The following is a 20,109-nucleotide window of genomic DNA, read 5'->3' as shown; positions in this document are numbered from 1 at the left end:
CGACTAAAAGAAATCTAATCTAATATTTAAATAAAATTTTTCTAAGACTGTGAAGATAAAACAGAGGGAGGGAGAAACACAAATGCTGATTTAAGCTTTGGTTAGGACGGGTCAGATAAAAGTATGACAGTGTAGCCTCCTCTTGTATTTTCACCAGCCTCCCAGCAGAGCTTCCACTGGGGTGGAAAGAGCAGTAAGAGTCCAGTTTCATGCTGTGCATTCTGAATGGCAGCAGGAGAATCAAACAAACAGGAACTCATCAAATGGGAGCTGATGCAACACCATCGGAAATTCAAATCTTTGTCAAAGTGAAATCTAACAGTTTTGCCCTGTCACATCCCATGATGACCCATTGACGAATACAAGAAGTTTGTTTCACCCCAGCAAGTATCATTTCTCAGTTACGCTAGGTGAGATTTGTTTGTCAATCTGCTCTCACCACCAGCCCCCCAATGTGCCCCACCCAATTTCAGGGCTACATATATGCTCCATAAGAACAGGTACGTTGCTATTACCCCCAGCAGCACCTTACCCAGATCTCCAAGATGTGAGAGCAGCCCAGATTCCAGGAATATTGTACCCACACTCTCTACTGTCAGTGATCTTGAAGAGGACTCTACAGAATCTGGCCTTTCCAGGGTTTTCTTCAATTGACTCTGGCTCATTCAGTGCAGCTTGGGAAGATTCAGCCCAGAAAGCCAGCTGTTGGAAGTTCAATTAAACCTGCTGCTAACTGATCTTGTAGGTTCCTAAGTTGTTTTGGAAGGTATGTGGGCTCAGTCTGAGAATGTTCCTAGCTTTGGCAGTGGACCTTCAAGAATTTCAAGACAACCCCTAAGGTCTGTAATCTAGCTCTACACTTAAATCAACCAAACAATGAGAAAAAGCCAAGGTTCTCTCTCCTGCAGAAAATATGTGACCAATCCACAGGTGGCTGAAGACTGGACTGACCCAATATATGTCACGGTTCTGATTCCTGCACAGGTAGAGTGCCTCATTCTGTGTTAAACCAGCAGAATCTAATTGAACCAGTAATTAGTCCTGGCAATGGGAGACAAATTTATTGTGAAACAAACAAGCCACAGCAACCACGAAAAAATAACAATAGCTTCCAAATGACCTTCTGGATAATTTCTACCAAAACAACATTTTGTTTAAATAAACCAAAAGCAAACAAAGAAAGATGGGTGAGCTTGAGGAGAGCAGCTATGTCAGTTCTGAGCTTCCCAGTGACTCTAGAGACAATTCACCATAAAATCCTTTTAAGACGGATCCAGCAGGAACGCAATGTAAGCTAAATAGTGACAGGCAGTATAGTAATGGGTGGGATATCTGAGGAGTGGGAATGCTGGTTTAGGATAGTACAACTGTGTACTGTGGCACTTGGTTTCAAATGGTACCAACTTTCTATCCATCCGGACTTTCTTCTCTGATCAGGATACTAAAACCATCATCTAGAACTCCAACTAAGCAACTGCAGTGCAGGTGAACACAGGCTAAAGATGGGCTTGGAAGTTCCAGTCGCACACACACACATAAGATTTCAAACACGAACTTCCAGGCCAATTAAGCTGTTTCCCCTCTTCTGGCTCTAATCCACAGCAACTTTTAAGAGCAAGCAACAGGAAGAACAGGAACTCAACAAGTCAGACACTGAAGCACAGCTACCTTTAAGGTTTTGTAGTAAATGGTTCTGTTGATCTCCAAAGGGAACAGGTTCTGCTCCTTTCCGGAACGCGCCCAGTTTACATACCGGAGCCAATTTCCCTTCTTGGGATCTGTAGCGTCAACACACATCCATCCCAAGTTTGGGTAGTAGACCTTGGAGGGTTGTGCAGAAGAGAAGAGAACCAATGTTACTAACCATGAGAGAGTGCATGATCCTTCGTGTTAAAGTGTACAAGGTTATATTTAGTTACTCTGAAGCTTCAACAGAAAAGAAAGCTCCTTCTTATTTAATGCTACACAGACACTAACAATATGCAGACCAGATCTTAGAGGCTTGGCTGCACAAGCTGCTTAAACAAATTTTGCATTTTACAAATGTCAGATGGTCTCCCATGACTTAAAGAATCAGATCTTGCTGTTTTATATTTCTACAACCCCACGGTACCAGTCCCATCACAGTCCCATGAAGAAAGTTTGGGGGAGCTTGGTCTGTTTAGCCTGGAGAGGAGACAACTTGAGAGGGGATCTGATAACCATCTTCAAGTATTTAAAAGGCTGCCAGATAAGAGGATGGAGCAGAGTTGTTCTCTCTTGCCCCGGAGGGACAGACCAGAACCAATGGGATGAAATTAATTTGAAAGAAATTCCGTCTAAACATCCAGGAGAGATTCCTGACAGTTAGAGCGGTTTCTCAGTGGAACAGGCTTCCTTGGGAGGTGGTGGGTTCCTCAAGCCCAGGCATTAACACAAACGAATCAAACCATACTGACGCATTCCCATTCGCAGCTTCCTTGCTAGAAACACCCTTTCCATCAGCTCTTACCTCCCACATGTACACATTGCTTTTAACTTGAGATCTTTTCTTCTTGTCACCCACAAAAGGTCCAAACTTTCTGCCTTTGAAAATGGGCCTCGTTGCCCAGACACCTGAAGGTCAAACCAGAAACTCCAATTAGCCTCCTCAAGCCCAGGCATTTTTTCCCACTTCAAGACTTTGCAAAGATGACCACGGAGGGTGCAAGGCATGTCAAGAGCTAACTGGCAGTGGAAAGAGCCACCTCAACACAGCTGAGTTATGGCAACTCCATGGTTCATTCGCTTGCAGGGGCTCGTGGGAACTGTAGTCCATGGACATCTGGAGGGCCGCCGTTTGACTATCCCTGTGCCTGTTACTTTCTCAGGTTTAATGTAAGGAAGGGGACAAAGAGTAAACATTTCTTCTGAGACGTGGAGATGAGAACCTAAGCTGATGAACTTCCACTTTTAACTGAGAAGCAACCTTTCTACGAAGAACACATTCAAGGTTGTTGTTATTGGGGTTTTCTTTTTTTTGGGGGGGGGGGAGAGTGTGCCCCAAACCCCAAATATAATGCAACTCTATAAAATGAACACTCAGTAAAAGCTGCCTAAATAGAATAAAGGGACACTACTGAGGAATTGAATTGCCTCCACCAGATTTTGAAAACATGGGACTTAATCAAAATCTTGACAAGTCCAGGGCAACAGGTTTCTGGCTCACTTTGGAGACAAACCCATCTTGTCCCACATGGGCCTCCCCGGGTAATGTGCTATTGCCCTCTATCCAAGCGCAAGAAATGTTCTAAGAGGCTTGTTTCCAAGAATCCCTTCCCCACCCCCAGGATGCCAATTGCTTAGGTGCCAGGAATGGGTTTGAAAGTTTAGCGCTATGAATATTTGTGTGCATGCATGTGTGCTCCTCTTTAAATTAAATGCAGAACCGGTTTTGGCATAACTTTCCAACTTCCCCACATGGATAGTCTGCCAAGAGCACAGCACGCTACCAGATAACTCTGTGCCTCATTCATTTGCTCAGATCCTAGTGAAATGTGCTGCTATGTAAATCGTCACAACCTAGGTTTTGGCTACCATTTGCAACAGTCAGCTAAGCTAAATGTGGCTGGATTTGGGCAGTACTACCAAATGTATGTCAAGGGAAGACAACATTCCACCTGAATAAGACACTACGTTTCAACAAATGCCCATTCAACTTTCCCTCAAAGCCTTCAAAGACAGAAGATTATGCAAATTCTTGCAGGATGAGGAACTGCTCCCCAACACACCTAGATCTGTCTTCTTACAGCTCTTTTTCACCAGTTCTTGCCTTAAGAAACAGAATCAGAGTTTCCTCTCTTGTTTTTTTTCTAAAGAGCCCTCAACATATTTCCTCTACTCACTCTCCTCAATCCATCACCTAAACATATCTCACTAACCTTTTCATATACCATTTGCTTTGAGATATGCTTACCGAGCCGTGTCTTGTCCACAGCAGAGGGAAGAAGCCTCACTTCCTCAGGAAGTCCTTTGAGCACGTGATCAGGTACATCAACCAACGTCTCAACTGATACTGCAGGCTCCGTTGAGATCTACAAAACAAACAAACACGAATTACTGAAGAGAGCTCATGCACCTGCCACAGAATTCAGTAATTCATGCACACTACACAAAATCCCAAAATAACATAAAAGCAAGCAGCCATCATTGACATTTCAAGCTGACATACTCATTGCTATTTTAAAAATTCTTAAAGTATGCATGAAATTATTACGCACAGCTATATATGATAGCGTTCAAAATATTCATAGTCTACTCGGGGAATTTGTTCCAAACATATGTTATCATAGCCTCTAAGACAAATAGGCTTAATCTTATCACTGTAAAAAGTAAACTGGATGATGTAAACTACACACTGGGATCATAACCCCCCGGGTTATGGTCATCGTCCCCATGCCCCCCTTTGGTGGCTAGTGGGTGAGTCTAGCTAGATCTAGTCCGCCGCTTCTGGTTATTTTGGGACTGTTCTAGTTGGATTTAATGGAATTTTATTAGGATATTTTATTGAGGTTTTTTACATGTTGTAACCCACCACGAGCCATTGGGAGTGGCAGGCTAGAAATCTAAATATCATCATCATCATCGGACATGGCAGATGTCTGTCTGCTTGGTATGCAGGAAAATATGTGTTAGTACATTAACCAAAAGAGGTAGGGAAAATAGGGCTGGACTGTTGAGAGGATCTGTCAGAGGGGAAAATAGGTTGGTGAAGAGTTGCGCGGAGGGGGAACTTAGAGAAATCCTAGGAGAGAATCCTAGGAGAGATTCTGAGAGGTGAAACTCCCCCCACCCCACAAATTCCTTTTTATCCCTCCTGCATGGTTCTGCTCTTTCACTGCCAGCATTTAGACTACAAACTCCGTAGGCAGGACCTGTCATTTGCTTATGTTGTCCTGTAAAGTGCAACAAATGTCAATGATGCTCTATAAATAAGGATAAAACTACAGCTTGCTTTGAAAAAGAAGTAGTAATGCCGTAATAAAGAACTTTACTCTTTTGACTGCCATGTTGAAAGCTGCCCTCCTTACTCAGCCCATGTTCACGTGAGGACTTGAAAAAGGTCTGGCACATCCTCTGCTTAGACGCCATGTGCATGCAAGGCCTGAATGTGCCCCGGGAGCATGTAGCTGACTCAAGTTGTGCTGCACATTCGGGTCATTGGGTGAATAGCACTTGAATACAGGTACTAGACAAACTTGTCCTGTCACCCTGGTTAGTGCTGATCATATCTGAGGGCATCGTCCCACAAGCAAGGCAGAAGCACATGAGAAATTAAAGAAAAATAATGCAGTGGCTGATCTATTTCAAACCCAACTACCACTCTCCAAATTAACAATGTATTATCAGTTTGATTATGACCCAAGGAAAGCTATTTTCCAACTGGATGAACACCAAAATAGTTTCACAATAGCCCTCTTCTAGATTAACAGACCAAAATCTCAGCTGTTATGACAGGGAATAGCTGTGGCCAAGGAACAGACTGTGGTTTACAAGGACTCTCAGGGAGTTTGGCAGGGCAGGCCACCTGCTAGCAAGATGGACATGGCTTTTCTAGGTAATTCTGCATTAGAGAATGTTTTTGATGACGTCAAACTACACCTATACTTAGAAAGCAGTGTTCTTTCTAAAACATTTACACCATGTTACTAACTTATCTCATTGCGTATATTTATTCTCCACCCCCAATAAACAAATATAGTTTAGCTAAATTAGGGAGATAAAGTCAACAAAGCACTCTCAAATGCAGTTTACAGTCAAACTCAAAGCTTAATATAGAAATTGTTTGTACTGAAACGCTGGCAAATATTTCAAGATGGGATGACTCAGTAACAAGCTCTTCTCTCACACTGTTTTTGAGGCTGGGGCTTAAACTGATTTTGGGACACCCAAAGAGCTGTGCACAACAGACCATGGTAGTCTGCTGATGTACTTCAAAGAGTTGACCATTGTATCTGGGAAAGCAGTGTGCTCATACCTTGGATAAAATGTTGTTGGTCTTAAGGGTCCCACTGGACTAAAAAATTGTTCCACAGCTGTGCAATTTGATAGGTACTGAATCCATTCATTCGGTCGCTCCCTAACTTTACTGAGCAGTGCATCCTCAAAAAAAAAAAAAAAAAAAAAACAGTCTTGCTCTCTGGAGTCAGTTTATTTGGCCCACCAGGAATTAACAAATTGGGGAATCAGAACTGGGAGAGGCAGAGATTACAGTCTGAACCACCTCCCCCATTCCCCCCCAAAGAGTCTCCCTCTAGAATTCTCAAAATTGTCAGGGACTGATTTTCCCCCTTCCAATTTCCTGCCTTCATTCCACATTCGGCTGCTTTCAACATTCCAGATCTCTAGAAGCACATTCAGTCCTCATTAATCTGTGTGTTTTCCCTGTTCCTCTTTTGGTGTACAAAGGCCTCTTATTTTTCAACCTAACTGCAGAGCAGCCATTTTCAATCTTTTAACCGTGGAGGAGCCCCTGAAATAATTTTACAGGCTTTGAGACACCCCAGAAGTTATGCCAGCTGGCTATGCCTCCCTGCTACACCCCCGGAAATGACACGTCACTGGAAGTGATATCACCGCACGCAATAACAGGCAGGCTCGAGGGGGGGGTACAAAAAGCAGTTTAAGGCACGAGTAGGCATGCAGACTCTACCCCCTCCCAGGCAAAGAAATCACAAGAGAACTCATATGCAGAAGGGGGAGAGGGGAGCAGTGAAAGTGGCCAGTTCCTTAGCATGTGGATAAGTTATTAAGGCAGGAGAGGAAATGCTGCAGGTGCAGACCCCCTCCAGAGCTCCCAGAACCCCTGCCTGGGCATCCCTAATCTACAGAAATAACAATGTTCCAATGCAAAAGAATTTCCGAAAATTGAGATGCTGTAAAATTCAAAAGCTGCAACAGATAAACACACTGATTTACTGCATAGAGCGTATAGTTGAAAAGTATACAGCGATATGATCAGAATGTATGGAAGAAATTATTTTTACAGACTTCTTAGTATAGGCAAACACGGATTCTTCCTTTCCTTTAGTGAAGCACTCTTCACACATAAGAGACAAATGGAAGCAACTTGAAGCAAGGAGGCCAAGAGGTAGACACTGGACCCTGCCCAGGGTTTTCGCTCGCTGCCATAAACATCATTTGAGCAAGCCTTGCTTGTGAAAGTGCAGAGCTGGAAGGGTCCTTCCATTCCGGCCTTGCTTACACAGAAGACCATCCCAGGGGATTAAGCTGGGCATTTCAGCCTGTATCCTAACACAATTTACAATCAGATCATATGCTAGGAACACCCTTCTGAAAAAAGCCAGTGAAAAAAAAAGTCTATTGACATTCTCTGGCAAAGTCAAAAGTACAGTAAGCAAGAAGTTAACCTGCTGTGAGATCGAATACAGAAATGATTTTAAAAGCTGATGAGGAAAGACGATGCAGAGTATAATAGCTAGACTCAAATCCGGTACTGGCTTAAAGACCAACAATAAGAAATAAAACTGGCCTCAGAGGCTGGGCTTTTTCTGTCCCAGCCCCAACCTGGTAGAATGCTCACCCTGATGAGAGACAGAACTGTTTGGCAGACCTACGGTTGAGGCCAGGAACACTGCCCTCCCTTCCCACAAAACCAATAATGCACCATCCTCAGACCAACCGCCCAGAAGAAATGAAGATCCCCTTTACAAGACTCTAATAGAGGTGGTTTAATAATAATCTAATCTAATTTAATTAATAATAGAATTGAAAAGGTTATTACATGGACATGCCTGTTGTTACCCACCCTGAGCCAAATGGAAAGGGCGGGCTATAAAAATAGTTATTATTATTCAGATTGCAGTGATCAATGCCTGTCGTGGTCCAGGATGCAAGGAAACCAGCTTAATGTCCCAGAGCTTTCCCCTCCAAACAAAAGAACAATCACTTCAGCTGTTCAGGCAACCTGTGGACACAGCCTAATACTCCCTCCTGAAACCATTCATTGAGGGGCTCCCTTGGATGACCTTTCTGTGATAACGGCAACAGCCAACCAACCAATCAGGCCAAATTATGGGAAGCTTATTCCGGTAACTCAACTGTTGATTAGCCCAAGCGACTTCTAGGTTTGTCTCGTATGCAGTATACAGCATCTCTCCCACATTCCACTCCAGTCTTTGAATGCTGTTTTCGGTATCTTTTTTTAAAAAGCAATAAATGAATGCCAATACTGCTAGAAGAGGTGAGCTATCTGAATATTCAGAAACAGAAGTTATCATTACAAACTGACCATTCTGCAGGAGTCTGGAAAGGTAGGTTGCAGTGTGACAGGGGCAAACCACCCCCAGTCTTCTGCCAGGAATGCTACTACGCCATGTACGTGAACCCTCCTCTGAGATAAAACAGCAGGAGTCTCTTGTGTTGTTCTTCACCCTCTCCATAAACCCAAGTTCAGCAAAATCCTCACCTCGCCCCTTCAGCACTTTGTGTTCACCAGAGAGGGTAGGAGAGCACCAAGAAAGGTGGGCTGATAAACCATGCTAATCCTTGTGAACATCTACGAGAGAACTCTTAGTGGAACTGCCCTAGGGAACAAGGACAAACCTTTATAAAAACCTACCACAGAGCCACCTACGTAAGAGCTTCCAAATTTACTAGAAAGTCAGAAAACCTGTGCAGGTCAAGTTACCGGCTATCGCTGAAATTGCTTTTTGCTTTATTAAAAGAAACTCATGAAGACAACGATCAACAGTATTGCAAACAAAACATGCCCAAGGCCCTTCTTTATAAAGAATCAATTAGGGCATTACTGGAGAAATGCATACTTCAGCTGTAGCCTGTCCTCTTAAAATGCACAGGATTTACTGGTTTTAATATTTATACATATTTCTTTCCCCCACCTGCTCAGAGCATATGGTTTCCAGGCAATGGTTCATCCAGAAATTGCTCAGGGCCAGAGTACATTTCAGCAGATGAATCCTATCTGACACATTCCTTGGAAATAACCCCACGCCTCTTTCTGTGCATTTCAAAGGGGAAAAAGCAGCATTTGAAGCATATGTGCATCCTTCGACGTTCAGCTGGTATGCCACATATTTTTTGTACTCCAATATCCACACGCAGGCATCAACAGCCTAGGAAAACTGGCCCTTGGACATTCTGCACTGCCTATGCTCAGGTACAATTTCAAGGGCTTTAAGGACATAATACATGTCATAACCAGGAAGCTGTTTTATGGAAAATTAAGGTCCCTCCAGAGATTCACAGTTTGGCGCCATTCGAATGAGCTCTATCAAACTATGGCTTGTGTATACCCTGCAAACTATCAAAGATTTGTTCCACTGACTTGTCAAATACTGATTAGACAATAATGGGGGGGACGGTTTAATCATCAGCAGGTCTGAACTTGGAAAAAACAAATCAGTTAATTGTTCCTGTGAAACAATGAAATTAACTTTATTAAAATCCAAATGAAATATTCTATTAACAACATAGGTCAGATGACGATCATCTCCCCGGAATGGAGAGGTGTTTGTAAGCTGCTTTGGGACTTCTTTGGGATATAAAAAACCAGCTCTTCTTCTTTTCTTCTCCCCAAATTTATTTTAACTTCACCTCTTTTTTTCTAGAGGATTTGTTTATATTGTTGTTGATAGCCAGCTAAAACGTGGCAAAGAATACCTTTGAATATACAGATTTCTTTTCAGTCCAAGCATGATCACCTTGACCACATCCCTGAACATACAACATATGAAACGAGCCTCTGCAATATTAGTGTCTCAAAGTATTTTAAGGAATGTTAGTAGTAGCTGAATGCAAGGGATTAAGTTGAAGCAACAGTGAACGTTAAGGACAGTTTGTGGACAACCCACTCCCTGCCCCACCCTTGTCCCCAGAATCTGTCACAAGACAACATGCAACTTGTCTTCCACACAGTCTTAAAGTCCCCTGAAATGTAGCAGATTAAACACACTGACATTTCAGTAACTACATTTTTAAAGTCTCCAAAAGACAGCCCTTGCACCTCCCTCCAAATTTTCCTGCCACAATTAAGCATAAGTAACTAAGCACATAAAATATTTTCTGCCCCTTAAAAATATATTTAAATGATCTGGAAAAAAAATCCAATTCAAGACGAACTGCACCATATTTAGATAAGTCATTCCCAGACCTCCTTCAAGAATGTTGTGGAATAAGATGCCGATTTCATAAGCCCCCTTTTCATAATTCTGGAAGAAGGTAATAGCTGAGTTCTAAGCTGGCAGTTAAAAGCAAAGAGAGGCAAGGACGCTTGGAAGATGCATCAGGTATCGAAGACAGATTGTATACAGACCTGGCAATACCTCTTTGTCAACAAAGGTGCTGCAAGAAGAACAAAAGAAGGACAAACAAAAAAACAACAGAGTTGATTCTGAAAGAAATGTTGAATTTTGGAGAAGCTTCAGGTTTGTTTTTTTTACTAATGTCCCAGTATAACGTAATGCCCCAGTTATGGATGAGAAATAGTGAGGGGGAGGCTTCTGGCATCATGCAATTGATGGTCCAGCCCTAAATTTCACAGAAGAGAGGTGGCAGGGAGAAGAGTCCTGACACAGCACATGCTAGCTCCTCCAATACTAGAGAAGAGCAAAGCAGACAAGAAGGGGACCAGGGGAGGAGAAGCAGCTGCAGGAGAAGTGACAATGCAGAGGAAAGGAAGAGACACCACAGAAAGAGAGATAGAATGGTCTAAAGAAAGCAATCCAATGCCTGGTTCACATGTACAGAAGAAGGAGGGGGCAGAATGGGCTGTACTTTGAAATACAGATCGTACATTTTTTCCTTAAAGTGTTCCTTTGCGTGCATTTTTCTCCAAGTGGAGAACTAGTATGACTAATTCTACTTTTTGCCTGCTGTAATGGTTTTCTATACACAGGTCGCTTTTAAACACAGGGGGATATCCCACCCCTGCCAAAATGACCTTCCTCCAGCTATCAGAAATTATACTATTTATTCCACCATCTCAGGTCTTTGCCAGGAGCTTGCCACCTTTCCCTCCACTGTAAATATGAACAAGGCCCCAAAGCAGACGGAAATCAAAGTGATGATGGAATGAGCAAGCAGGAAAGCAGATAGAGAACTGGTGACCTGCTGTGGTAAGGAGCCATACATTTGAAATAACCAACCAAACCAATGCCCAGAAAACTAGTTTTTAGGGGGTGAGGGGAGGGGTTACAAACGTGACTTAAAGGGGGAGGCAGACAAATTCAAAGAGGGGAACGTCTAGCAATAGCTAGGAGACCTAATAACCCCCCAATGAAGCCTCTGTTAATCACAGGAGGTAGATACTGAAAAGCCATGACTTGGATGGTCCAGGCTAGCTCGATCTCATCAGATCTTGGAAGCTAAGCAGAGTTGGTCCTGGTTAGTAGTTGGATGAAAGATTACTAAAGAAGTCTAGGGCTATTATGCAGAGGCAAGCAATGGCAAACCACCTCTGGATGCCTCTTGCACTGAAAGCCCTATGGGCTGACCAGGTCAGCTGTGACTTGATGGCACTACCCCCACCCGATACTGAGGACAAACTAAATAGGAAGAATATAGTTAACATAAGTGTTTGTGGGCTGAACATGCTATGCACTCTTGCTCTGCAAACTTTATTTGAATAACTTAACTCTGTAAACATAAAATAACAGTCAACAGTCTGGGACAGATTTTGTAACCATCAAGAACGGTAGAGTGGGGTAGAGTGGGGTGGGGGAAAGAAAGAGAGAACAAAGGGCACAACTTCCCATGGCAATCTCTCCCCCCCCCTCCCCCCAGTCCCTGTATGTCCCTACCTGTCCTTGCAATTTGCCCGACTGGTTAATTTGCAAAGCATCCAAATTTACAACTAGGGCGAGGCACTGGCATGGCTATCATTTTTATTTTATAGACGTGTTAGTTGCTTTTTGACTATAGCCACTGGTGGTACAGTTTGGTACAGATCTCTTGGCTTCTGTGAAAGCTGGGAGAACCCAAAATGTGCTAAATGAGCCACTGAAAACAGGCGGTGCTACTCTTAAGGAAGCAGATTCCCAGCAGTGGGCCAGGAGGATTTTGAAGTTGAATATAAGCATCCTGCGCTGAGAATGTGAGGGGTTCATGCACAGAAAAAAGGGAGTGTACACCCTGCAAAGAATTATTTTCTAATTGAAATGCACAAAATTGCACGGGGGCAAAAAGAAGATCAGCAACACGCATTTGCAGGTCACATCACACAATCATGCAGTACTTGCACAAACACATACTAGACAGCAAGCAAAACAACAAAAATTGTTTGGGGCAAGAACCTCTATTTTTTTCTGCAGAGGTATAAAGATGCCAGTAGGAGTGCTGTGGAAATGCAACACTACCACAACCAAAATAGCAAAAACTCTACACCATTATTGGGGGACTTCCAATCAACTAGATAGGCAATAGGTTCAGGACAGGCAAAAAGAAATAGTTCTTTATTCAAGGAGTAATTAAATTGGGCATAGTGACTGCCAGAAGCACGGATGGCTTTAGAAGATGGCTAGACAGGTTCACAAAGCTATCTATCAATATCTTCTAAAGGAGATCTCCATATTCAGAGGCCTTGGGATCTACGCCCTGTTTATTGATCCTGTAGGGCAGCAGAGAGTAGATGGACCACTGCTCTGATCCAGCAAGTCTCTTTTAATACCTTTAGGTGCAGCCCAGAAGAAACACATACTGATTTTAAAAAATGTGGACCGGATAAAGGCTTGGCTGTAATACATGACCCAAGTCCCCTTTACACAAGGAATTTACTCCTCTTGAAGGAACAGATATTTAAAATGAGAAGGGCTTGACTCTTAAAAAAAAATTATGTATCTACCCTTTGTTCAGGGTCCTGCCAAAGTGTGCACAGAAAAGCAAATTTCCCAAAAACACATCTCCGTCCAAATTTCAACTGCAAGTAAATTCAGAATAAACCGCTGCTCAAATCTTACACACAATAGTTTTAGATGATAGCTAGATTCAAGACCAGTAGCACCTTAAAACCTAACACAATTTTCACAGTACAAGATTTCTAAAGTTTGAAAAAAACGGGTTTGATTCCCCACTCCTCCACATGCAGCCAGTCAGATGACTTTGGGCCAGTCCCAGTTCTCTCAGAACTCTCTCAGCCCCACCTCCCTCACAGGATGTCTGCTGTGGGGAGAGGGAGGATAAGTCACTTTTAGCAGAGTCAAAATAGACTCCAAAAACCTTTATTGGCCAACAAGGGTCAAAATAAAAAACAGCTGTCTCAAAAGTTCATGCCTGAAAAATCTTGTAGGTCTCTAAGGTACTACTGGACCTTGAACATAGCTCAATTTCATGGGAGAGTAAACTTCCACTGCCATCAATGGTAGTTACTTCCAGGTAAACATTGGGCTTTGATTAAAAGAACATCCTCACAAACACCCAAGAATTGACGACTAGACAACCAATGGTCCCGTCACAATTCCGGCTGAGAAATTGTGAGATCTATTTTTCATACACTTTGTCATAAATTGTGATGATGGAATTGACATGACAAAAACCAAAACCAAGCCTTCCTATAAGTTTCTTTTCATGAATGGTCTGGTGGAAGGGTCCTGAAGAGAGGGTGCAGGATGCAGTAGCTTTGCGGGTGCTAGAGTAGGCCTCTGTCTCATCAGTACTTGGAAGAGGGACCAGCTGAGAACCTCAGGCAAGCCAACTTCATTTTCATGAAGTAAAAAAAAAAAGTGCAATGCAAAATGTAACAGCTGATACATGCTCTATTAACAAACTAACTGATGTTTTTCGTGGAGGTAACGGTGTAATTATCCTACAATCAGAGTAGCATTCATTCAGACAAAAAGCTACTGCACAAAAATAATCTTAAGAAAACTGAACTATACATTTTTGATATAGCCAGAAAGAGAGAAATGTTGTAAATTCCAAATCAAGAAGAGTAGCTTTTGGGGATTTCTGCTGGGGTACTATTTCTAGCCAGAATGAGATAACCATTCTAATACCGTAAAAATGTACTTTTGAGAAAGTCTTTGCATTTAGACTCACCTGATTCATTCTGGAATCCCGTTGGTGTTCTGAAAAGATACATACAACAAAGAAACTCCTGTGATTACATGAACCCTAAAAAGAAAAACAGAAAATTGTAATATACACCTCCCTACAGGTTTATAAGTGATTTGAAGCTATTGTCAAATCAACAGTTCTCAAGGGATGAGGAAGATCTTTCCTTTCTTGTCAGAAAACAGCTTACATATTTATGGGAAAATCAGATTCCAGCTATGGGAAAATCAGATTCAGGCTGAACAATTCAGGCTTTTCATGCTGAAAGCATTTTTATAGGGTTGGCAGGCTGGACAACAGAATGCTTAAATGTGGCCAAGTAACCACTATTGTTTGAATGTGATCAAAACAATCAAATAATCCCTATTTTTTTTAAATACCACTGTGCGGGTGACATCTTACCTTTTTTTCAAATTTCATTTGGGAGACATTTCTTAGCAAAGGTAGGACTGAGGGTCACCCTGCAGCCATCAGGGACTAACCTGGCAGCCCAATAAGGTTTCACCTTCTGGTTACTTTCTACAACCAAAATTGTCTATAAAGCAGAAGAGTTGGTTTGCTGCCTACTGGGCACATCTGTCTTTAAAACAATAGGAGGGTCCTAAAAAATAGTTGCTCTTTGCTTATTTCCGCTTTATTTTATTTCTAGTTTTGAAATTATCAATGCCAAAGAGAATGATTGTTTAGTGGCTTGTTCACATTCGGAAAAGATGTAGCCAAAACTGTGATCACCATTTATTCTGATTTTGAAAGGTAATGTCATTCTTTCAATTAATCTATGTTTGTAATTACCACAGATGCCAGACTTGGCAACCATCAACATATCTTTATCCCATCTCGACTGGCCATGGACTATAGAAAAGACAACATACACCTATTCTAATAAACAAATATTTAATTTCCAATAAAATACTAAAGAAAAAAACAACAGGTGATCATGTTTACCCAAGTAATTAACTAATCAAACAGCCACACACCCCTTTCTAAAGAAACAGATGCAAGTTTCACAATTTTCACAATTCCGCAAATGCATCAATAGTTTTTGAAATGTAGGTTTCACACAACACACTTAAATATAAACATTTGTTACATTTTCATATTTCCTCAAGCCATATTTCCTCATTTCTCATTCTTGGATACAATAAATTCAAAAGAGGATTGTTTGATGATATCTACCTAGCTGTAATGTAACATCCTTAATATGTTTAAATTACATTTTCTCCACTTCCATGGCACACCTCTGCCCTCTGATAAGCATGCTCTGAATTCCACTGAAAATTGCCACAGCAATCACTGAACCTGGATGAGGAACATAACTATTCTGTTCTGTCCAACACATCCTAGCATTTGGAACATATTCCAGGGCTGAAAGCAGATCCTGTCACCTAAGGAGAGATGAATACGAGCAATAATTCACCAAGTGATGAGTTATTGTATAGTCTACATCGATGGCCACATTCAGAGATATGAAGCTTCTGAATCCCAGAGGCAGGAGGCAACATCAAGGGAAGGCCTTGGTCTATATACCCTGTTGTTGTTGGCTGTCCAGAGGAACTGGCTGGCCACTATGTGAGACAAGATGCTGGACTAGAGGGCTCTTTTACACTTCTCACATGCAATTTTCAACACACACGTGGTATCCACATTTTCTAACACAACAAAGGCTTTCCAAGCACGTTTGTGCCCACCCTCTCTCCCACTCTGAAATGTTCAACGTAGGCTACAGATGACAATCCTAAACAACTTTCTGTTCTCAACATGGCTGTACCAGAGAGTACTGAGCTACAAATGAGAACGGACAAGATGAATTTCTCACAATCACCGATGTCAAAAGAACCATGGGGAAAGCTTGACTTTGCATCGATCACTCAAACTAAATGTTCTAGATCCACCGGGTGCCCTGAGAATGCAGCTGCACCCTTGTCTAGATTGGTGCATAAAAGGAAACAAAAATCAGATTAAGCCAGGATTTCAGCCACAGTGCCCAAAAGTGCCTTCAAAGCCAGAAAAGGCAGAATGTTATACAGACTTCCTCCTAACTACCAAAATTCAACTTCCAGAAATTCCCCAGAAAATTTAAGAACATGATTTGTCAAATATATATAAAAAGATTCACTGGCTTGATCCAACAGAGGACTTCAGAACATTGTCTTCACTGAGACTCTTTTGCCTTGCCTTATCAAAACTGAAACAACTTGAAAACTCTAACACCACTCCCCTAGAGGAATCTCTGTACATACTAGTATCGTCCAAAACAAAAAGGAGACAATATCCTGACCCAAATTAAGTCCCCAAAAAGGTCTTGGGAATGAATCTAAGCCTAGGTAGTTCAGAACACAATTCTGAAATTAAGTACTAATATTTATTAAAATTAAAAACCCAAGGCTTATTGCATAGCCGCAATAAAATCTGTGCATACATGCCTACCAATGCCTCCACTGACCAGATGTGCCTTTCAGGCATGAAATAAAACAGCATACATAAAATACAAGAATTACAAAGATTATTATATACAGGGTTAGCTCCTATATATAAAATATATACTCTGGACACACTGAACCTTAGTCAATTTTGTTGACCAGTAGGCCAGATAAAACAAATTGAGGCCTCTAATGTTTCAAAAGCAGACCCTGGTCAAGGTAAGCACTTTCAGTGTCCAGTACGTGTCATATAGGAGCCAACCTTCACCCAAAGTATGCAGTGGAGAGGAGGGGAGGGAGGAAGAGCACATATTACAAACATCCAGATTGTGATAATATTGCACCAACATTTGTTTGTGTACACATATGTAAGCATTCAAGTTACAAAGGTAGTACAAATGAAAAAGCCGTGAGAATACATTTGATCCTGACTGTGCAATACACGAAAGAGAACCCTGTGATTAGACAACTGTCTTACTGAGGTGGGTGCATGGGGACAGTATTCAGTGCTCAAATCTCTTTATTCAGTGAGATTTCTCAGTATATACAGGAGAGCAAACCATCAACAAAATACCATCAACAAAATAGGTTTCAATAACTATTTAATTTTATTCTCCATTTGTACTTCAGATATTTCACAAACAGAAGATGTACTCTTACTAATTGGTAGATCTGACTGGTGAAGCATGCTGGTTTATAGGCAAGTTGGAATTCTATACCCCCCCCCTCAAAGATTACGTTTACACTCTGCCTGCACATGCATACAAAGACACAAAGCAAAACTATTTACCAAGGCTGAAGCACAATCAAGCACCACAAAGCCTTCTGCATTTCAATATTATATACAACAGACTGAAGCTAGTATGTTCTAATTCTCTGCAAGGCACACTGCACAAATTTATGTTTTGTGACTGAAAGTAATTCAGATGTGGCCACACCAAAGAGGACTGTTTTCCCATGGGCATGAAACAACAGAGTGCACATGTGATGTTTGCTGGCCTCCAGTTCCAAATCCCATACGCCAGTTTTGACATATGCACAATATCATCATTTCATACAGATCCCCATTTATATGCTTGCAAAGAGATCCCAGTGAGACTGGAAAGGCAGACAAGAGTAGTTACTGTTTCACAATGTGAACAATCTCCTTGTGTATGGGATGAGGGTAAGACCTACAAAGTCCTTGAAATTGTAGGTCTGCAGCATTCAATGTACATCAAATGTCAAGTATTATGCCCTGGTTTCTTTTCTGTACAGCTATCTGCTACAGCTACGCGGTTCCTTGTCCTGCCAAAACAGACGCAAGAAAGTCAACACCTTAGGGCTGTTACTACAAATAGAATTTGTCAGACCATAATTCCCAATGCTCTTAAATCTTTGGAAGCTATTTTTGGAATTGGAAGCACTATCAAACTACATCCAGTGAGAAAGAGGGATGTTCCAAGACTTAATTCTTAATTTCATTGTGGATGCATCCATCTCTTAGAAAATACATCTCCAGAGCCATTTGCACCCAGATTTCTAGGGATACTTGGGAAAAAGCAGCTGAAATGGTCGCAGATTTTTAAAATGGGCATTTAATATGCAGGTACACAACGCAAAGAACATCTGCAGCGTTTTTGGCTACTTTTTAAAAATCATATTTCCATTGCATGGAATGTGAATGAAATACCCACATTGCCCGTAATGTACATTAGATTTACGCATGCACAAAACTGAAGGGGAGACATTTATATGGGTGCTTCCAGTATCATACGTAAGAAGGCACTACCTATTTCAGTTAAACAATTGTTCATAAAAGATTACCCCTCTCGCCCATGTGTGTCAACAATGTAACACAGTCAACTACCCCAGACCTCCACTTTATATCTACATTTCAGAAGCAAATCCCAATTCAGATGATTTCCCACATGTTCCTAAGGAGTTAGGATGTGCTGGGGTTTAAAAGCCCCTCTCTGAACACAAAAGGAGGGGGCAGGACATCTTGAAATCAGGTCAGCCTTGATGTCCTGCCTACTTCCCTCACAAAAGCTCTGCCTGAAGAACTGCCTTTTCACCACCCCCTCGCCTGCATCCACACCACTGTTACCACAACAGCAGATACAACTATTCCTTCTTTCCCATCTCTTGACACTACATGGCGACACAAAGAATCCAAAGTACAGAAACAAGACCCTTGGGTTCTTTTAAGGACTGCAGCCAGAGTTTTCTCTTTCCCTTTGCTTTCTGACACTGGGGGGGGGGGGTCACCTCCAGAGCAATTGTCCTACCCACTTGGGGCTAAAGCATTCCTTCTCAATCTATTTGGGCAGGAAATCTTTCCATCTATCCCCTCCCATGCCAACAGCATGGAAAGTGGGATGTCAAAGGCCCATCCCCACGTTTCCCTGGGGATGAAATAACTACCCCTCTACCATTTTAGGCATTTATTCCTTTTTTTTTTACTCCCGCCCCCCTCCCTTCCAGCAGCAACCATCCAATTTCCAGTCACTGGTGTGTGTGTGTGTGTGTGTGTTTCGCTCCACCAATGCATGTGCTCCCCCCCCCAATCCGAACAGGGGTCCCAATCCAGCCCAAACACGCCCCTCCAGTCACTGGGGCGTATGTCTGTGTGTGTGTGATCCCTTCTTGCCTCCCAATGCATGTTCCCCTCCCAATCCAGCCCAAACACGCCCCTCCTTCAGTGAAGACACCTCTAACCCCCTTTCCTGCTTGCCTCCCTTCTTACCTGCCTACTGGGAGGCGTTCCCACTCCAGGCCATTCTTACTCCCCCCCCTCATCCATCTATCCATCTTCCTGCCTACTCTGCCCCCCCACCCCCAAATCAAAGCCTCCCTACACACCCACCCACCCCCACCCCCACCCTCATTGTTGCAGGCAGGCATCTGAAACTCCCCCTCCAAATGCAGTGGGGCTCCAACCACAGTCACCACACCCGATTTTGTCTTTTTTTTGGCCCCCACCCATGCCCCCACCCCTCGGCCTCCCAAACAGCAGGGAGGGGAGGGTCCCCTTCAGCGCCACTCCCTCCTCCTCCTCCTCCTCCTCCACCTGCCGCCTAAGCCTCCCCCCTTCTACCCCACCCCACACGCTAGCCACCCACGCGCATCCATTGTGGACCCCCCCCCCCCAAAAAAAAACCACCCCCCTCCCCATGCTGAACCGAGAAGGGAGGGAAGCGCAGACGTCCGCCCACCCCGTCTCCCATCCATCCCTCGCAGCAAAAAGGCGCCCGGGCTGAGGTTAGCGGGGAGGCCATGGGGCGGGGTGCCTTTACCTGCCCTTCGCCGCTCCGGACCCCCCGAGCCGGCTCAGTCCTCCGGCCCGAGCAGGCCCCGCCGGCCCCCTCCCGACGCCATTTTGTCTCCAGCCTCGGAAGTGACGCTGCCGCCGCCGCCGGGAGGGGGAGGGGGAGGGGAGGAGGGGAGGGGGCGCCCGGCCTGGGTCCCCCCCCCCCATCCCGCCCGGCTCAGGGCGTCGCTGTTGGGTCTCTTTCTCCGCCCTGGCGACAGTCGCCGCCTCAGAGCCCCCCCCCCCTCTGATCAAAGTGGTTGTTATTTTTACCTCAGGTTTTGATTTTTAGGGGGGGGGGGGCGAAGGCTCTGGCCGTGTTCTTCTCTGCCGCCGCCCCCCCCCCCCGGG

The 20,109-nt window shown here is 43.3% G+C and overlaps 1 protein-coding gene across 5 annotated transcripts in view; it reads right to left on the bottom strand.

Annotated features, from left to right (window-relative positions):
* The window catches only part of PRDM2 (PR/SET domain 2), a 37,519-nt gene extending 17,410 nt beyond the window's left edge, over window positions 1–20,109 (bottom strand). The window contains exons 1-6 of one of the 5 annotated variants that reach the window (XM_077312630.1): window positions 20,032–20,046; window positions 14,032–14,106; window positions 10,313–10,341; window positions 3,935–4,052; window positions 2,492–2,595; window positions 1,669–1,821 (exon numbers count right to left, since the gene is read on the bottom strand). In XM_077312630.1, coding sequence (XP_077168745.1) covers window positions 1,669–1,821; window positions 2,492–2,595; window positions 3,935–4,052; window positions 10,313–10,341; window positions 14,032–14,074 — 447 coding nt within the window. In that variant the 5' untranslated portion in view covers window positions 14,075–14,106; window positions 20,032–20,046. Of the gene's footprint in view, window positions 1–1,668; window positions 1,822–2,491; window positions 2,596–3,934; window positions 4,053–10,312; window positions 10,342–14,031; window positions 14,107–19,744; window positions 19,875–20,031 lie in introns of those variants that run through there. The other 4 variants (XM_077312629.1, XM_077312632.1, XM_077312633.1 and 1 more) reach the window with 4 other exon arrangements.

Source organism: Paroedura picta, chromosome 15 (genome assembly GCF_049243985.1).
Source record: "Paroedura picta isolate Pp20150507F chromosome 15, Ppicta_v3.0, whole genome shotgun sequence".
Lineage (NCBI taxonomy): Eukaryota > Metazoa > Chordata > Lepidosauria > Squamata > Gekkonidae > Paroedura > Paroedura picta.
This window is presented reverse-complemented; position numbering and strand designations above follow the sequence as displayed.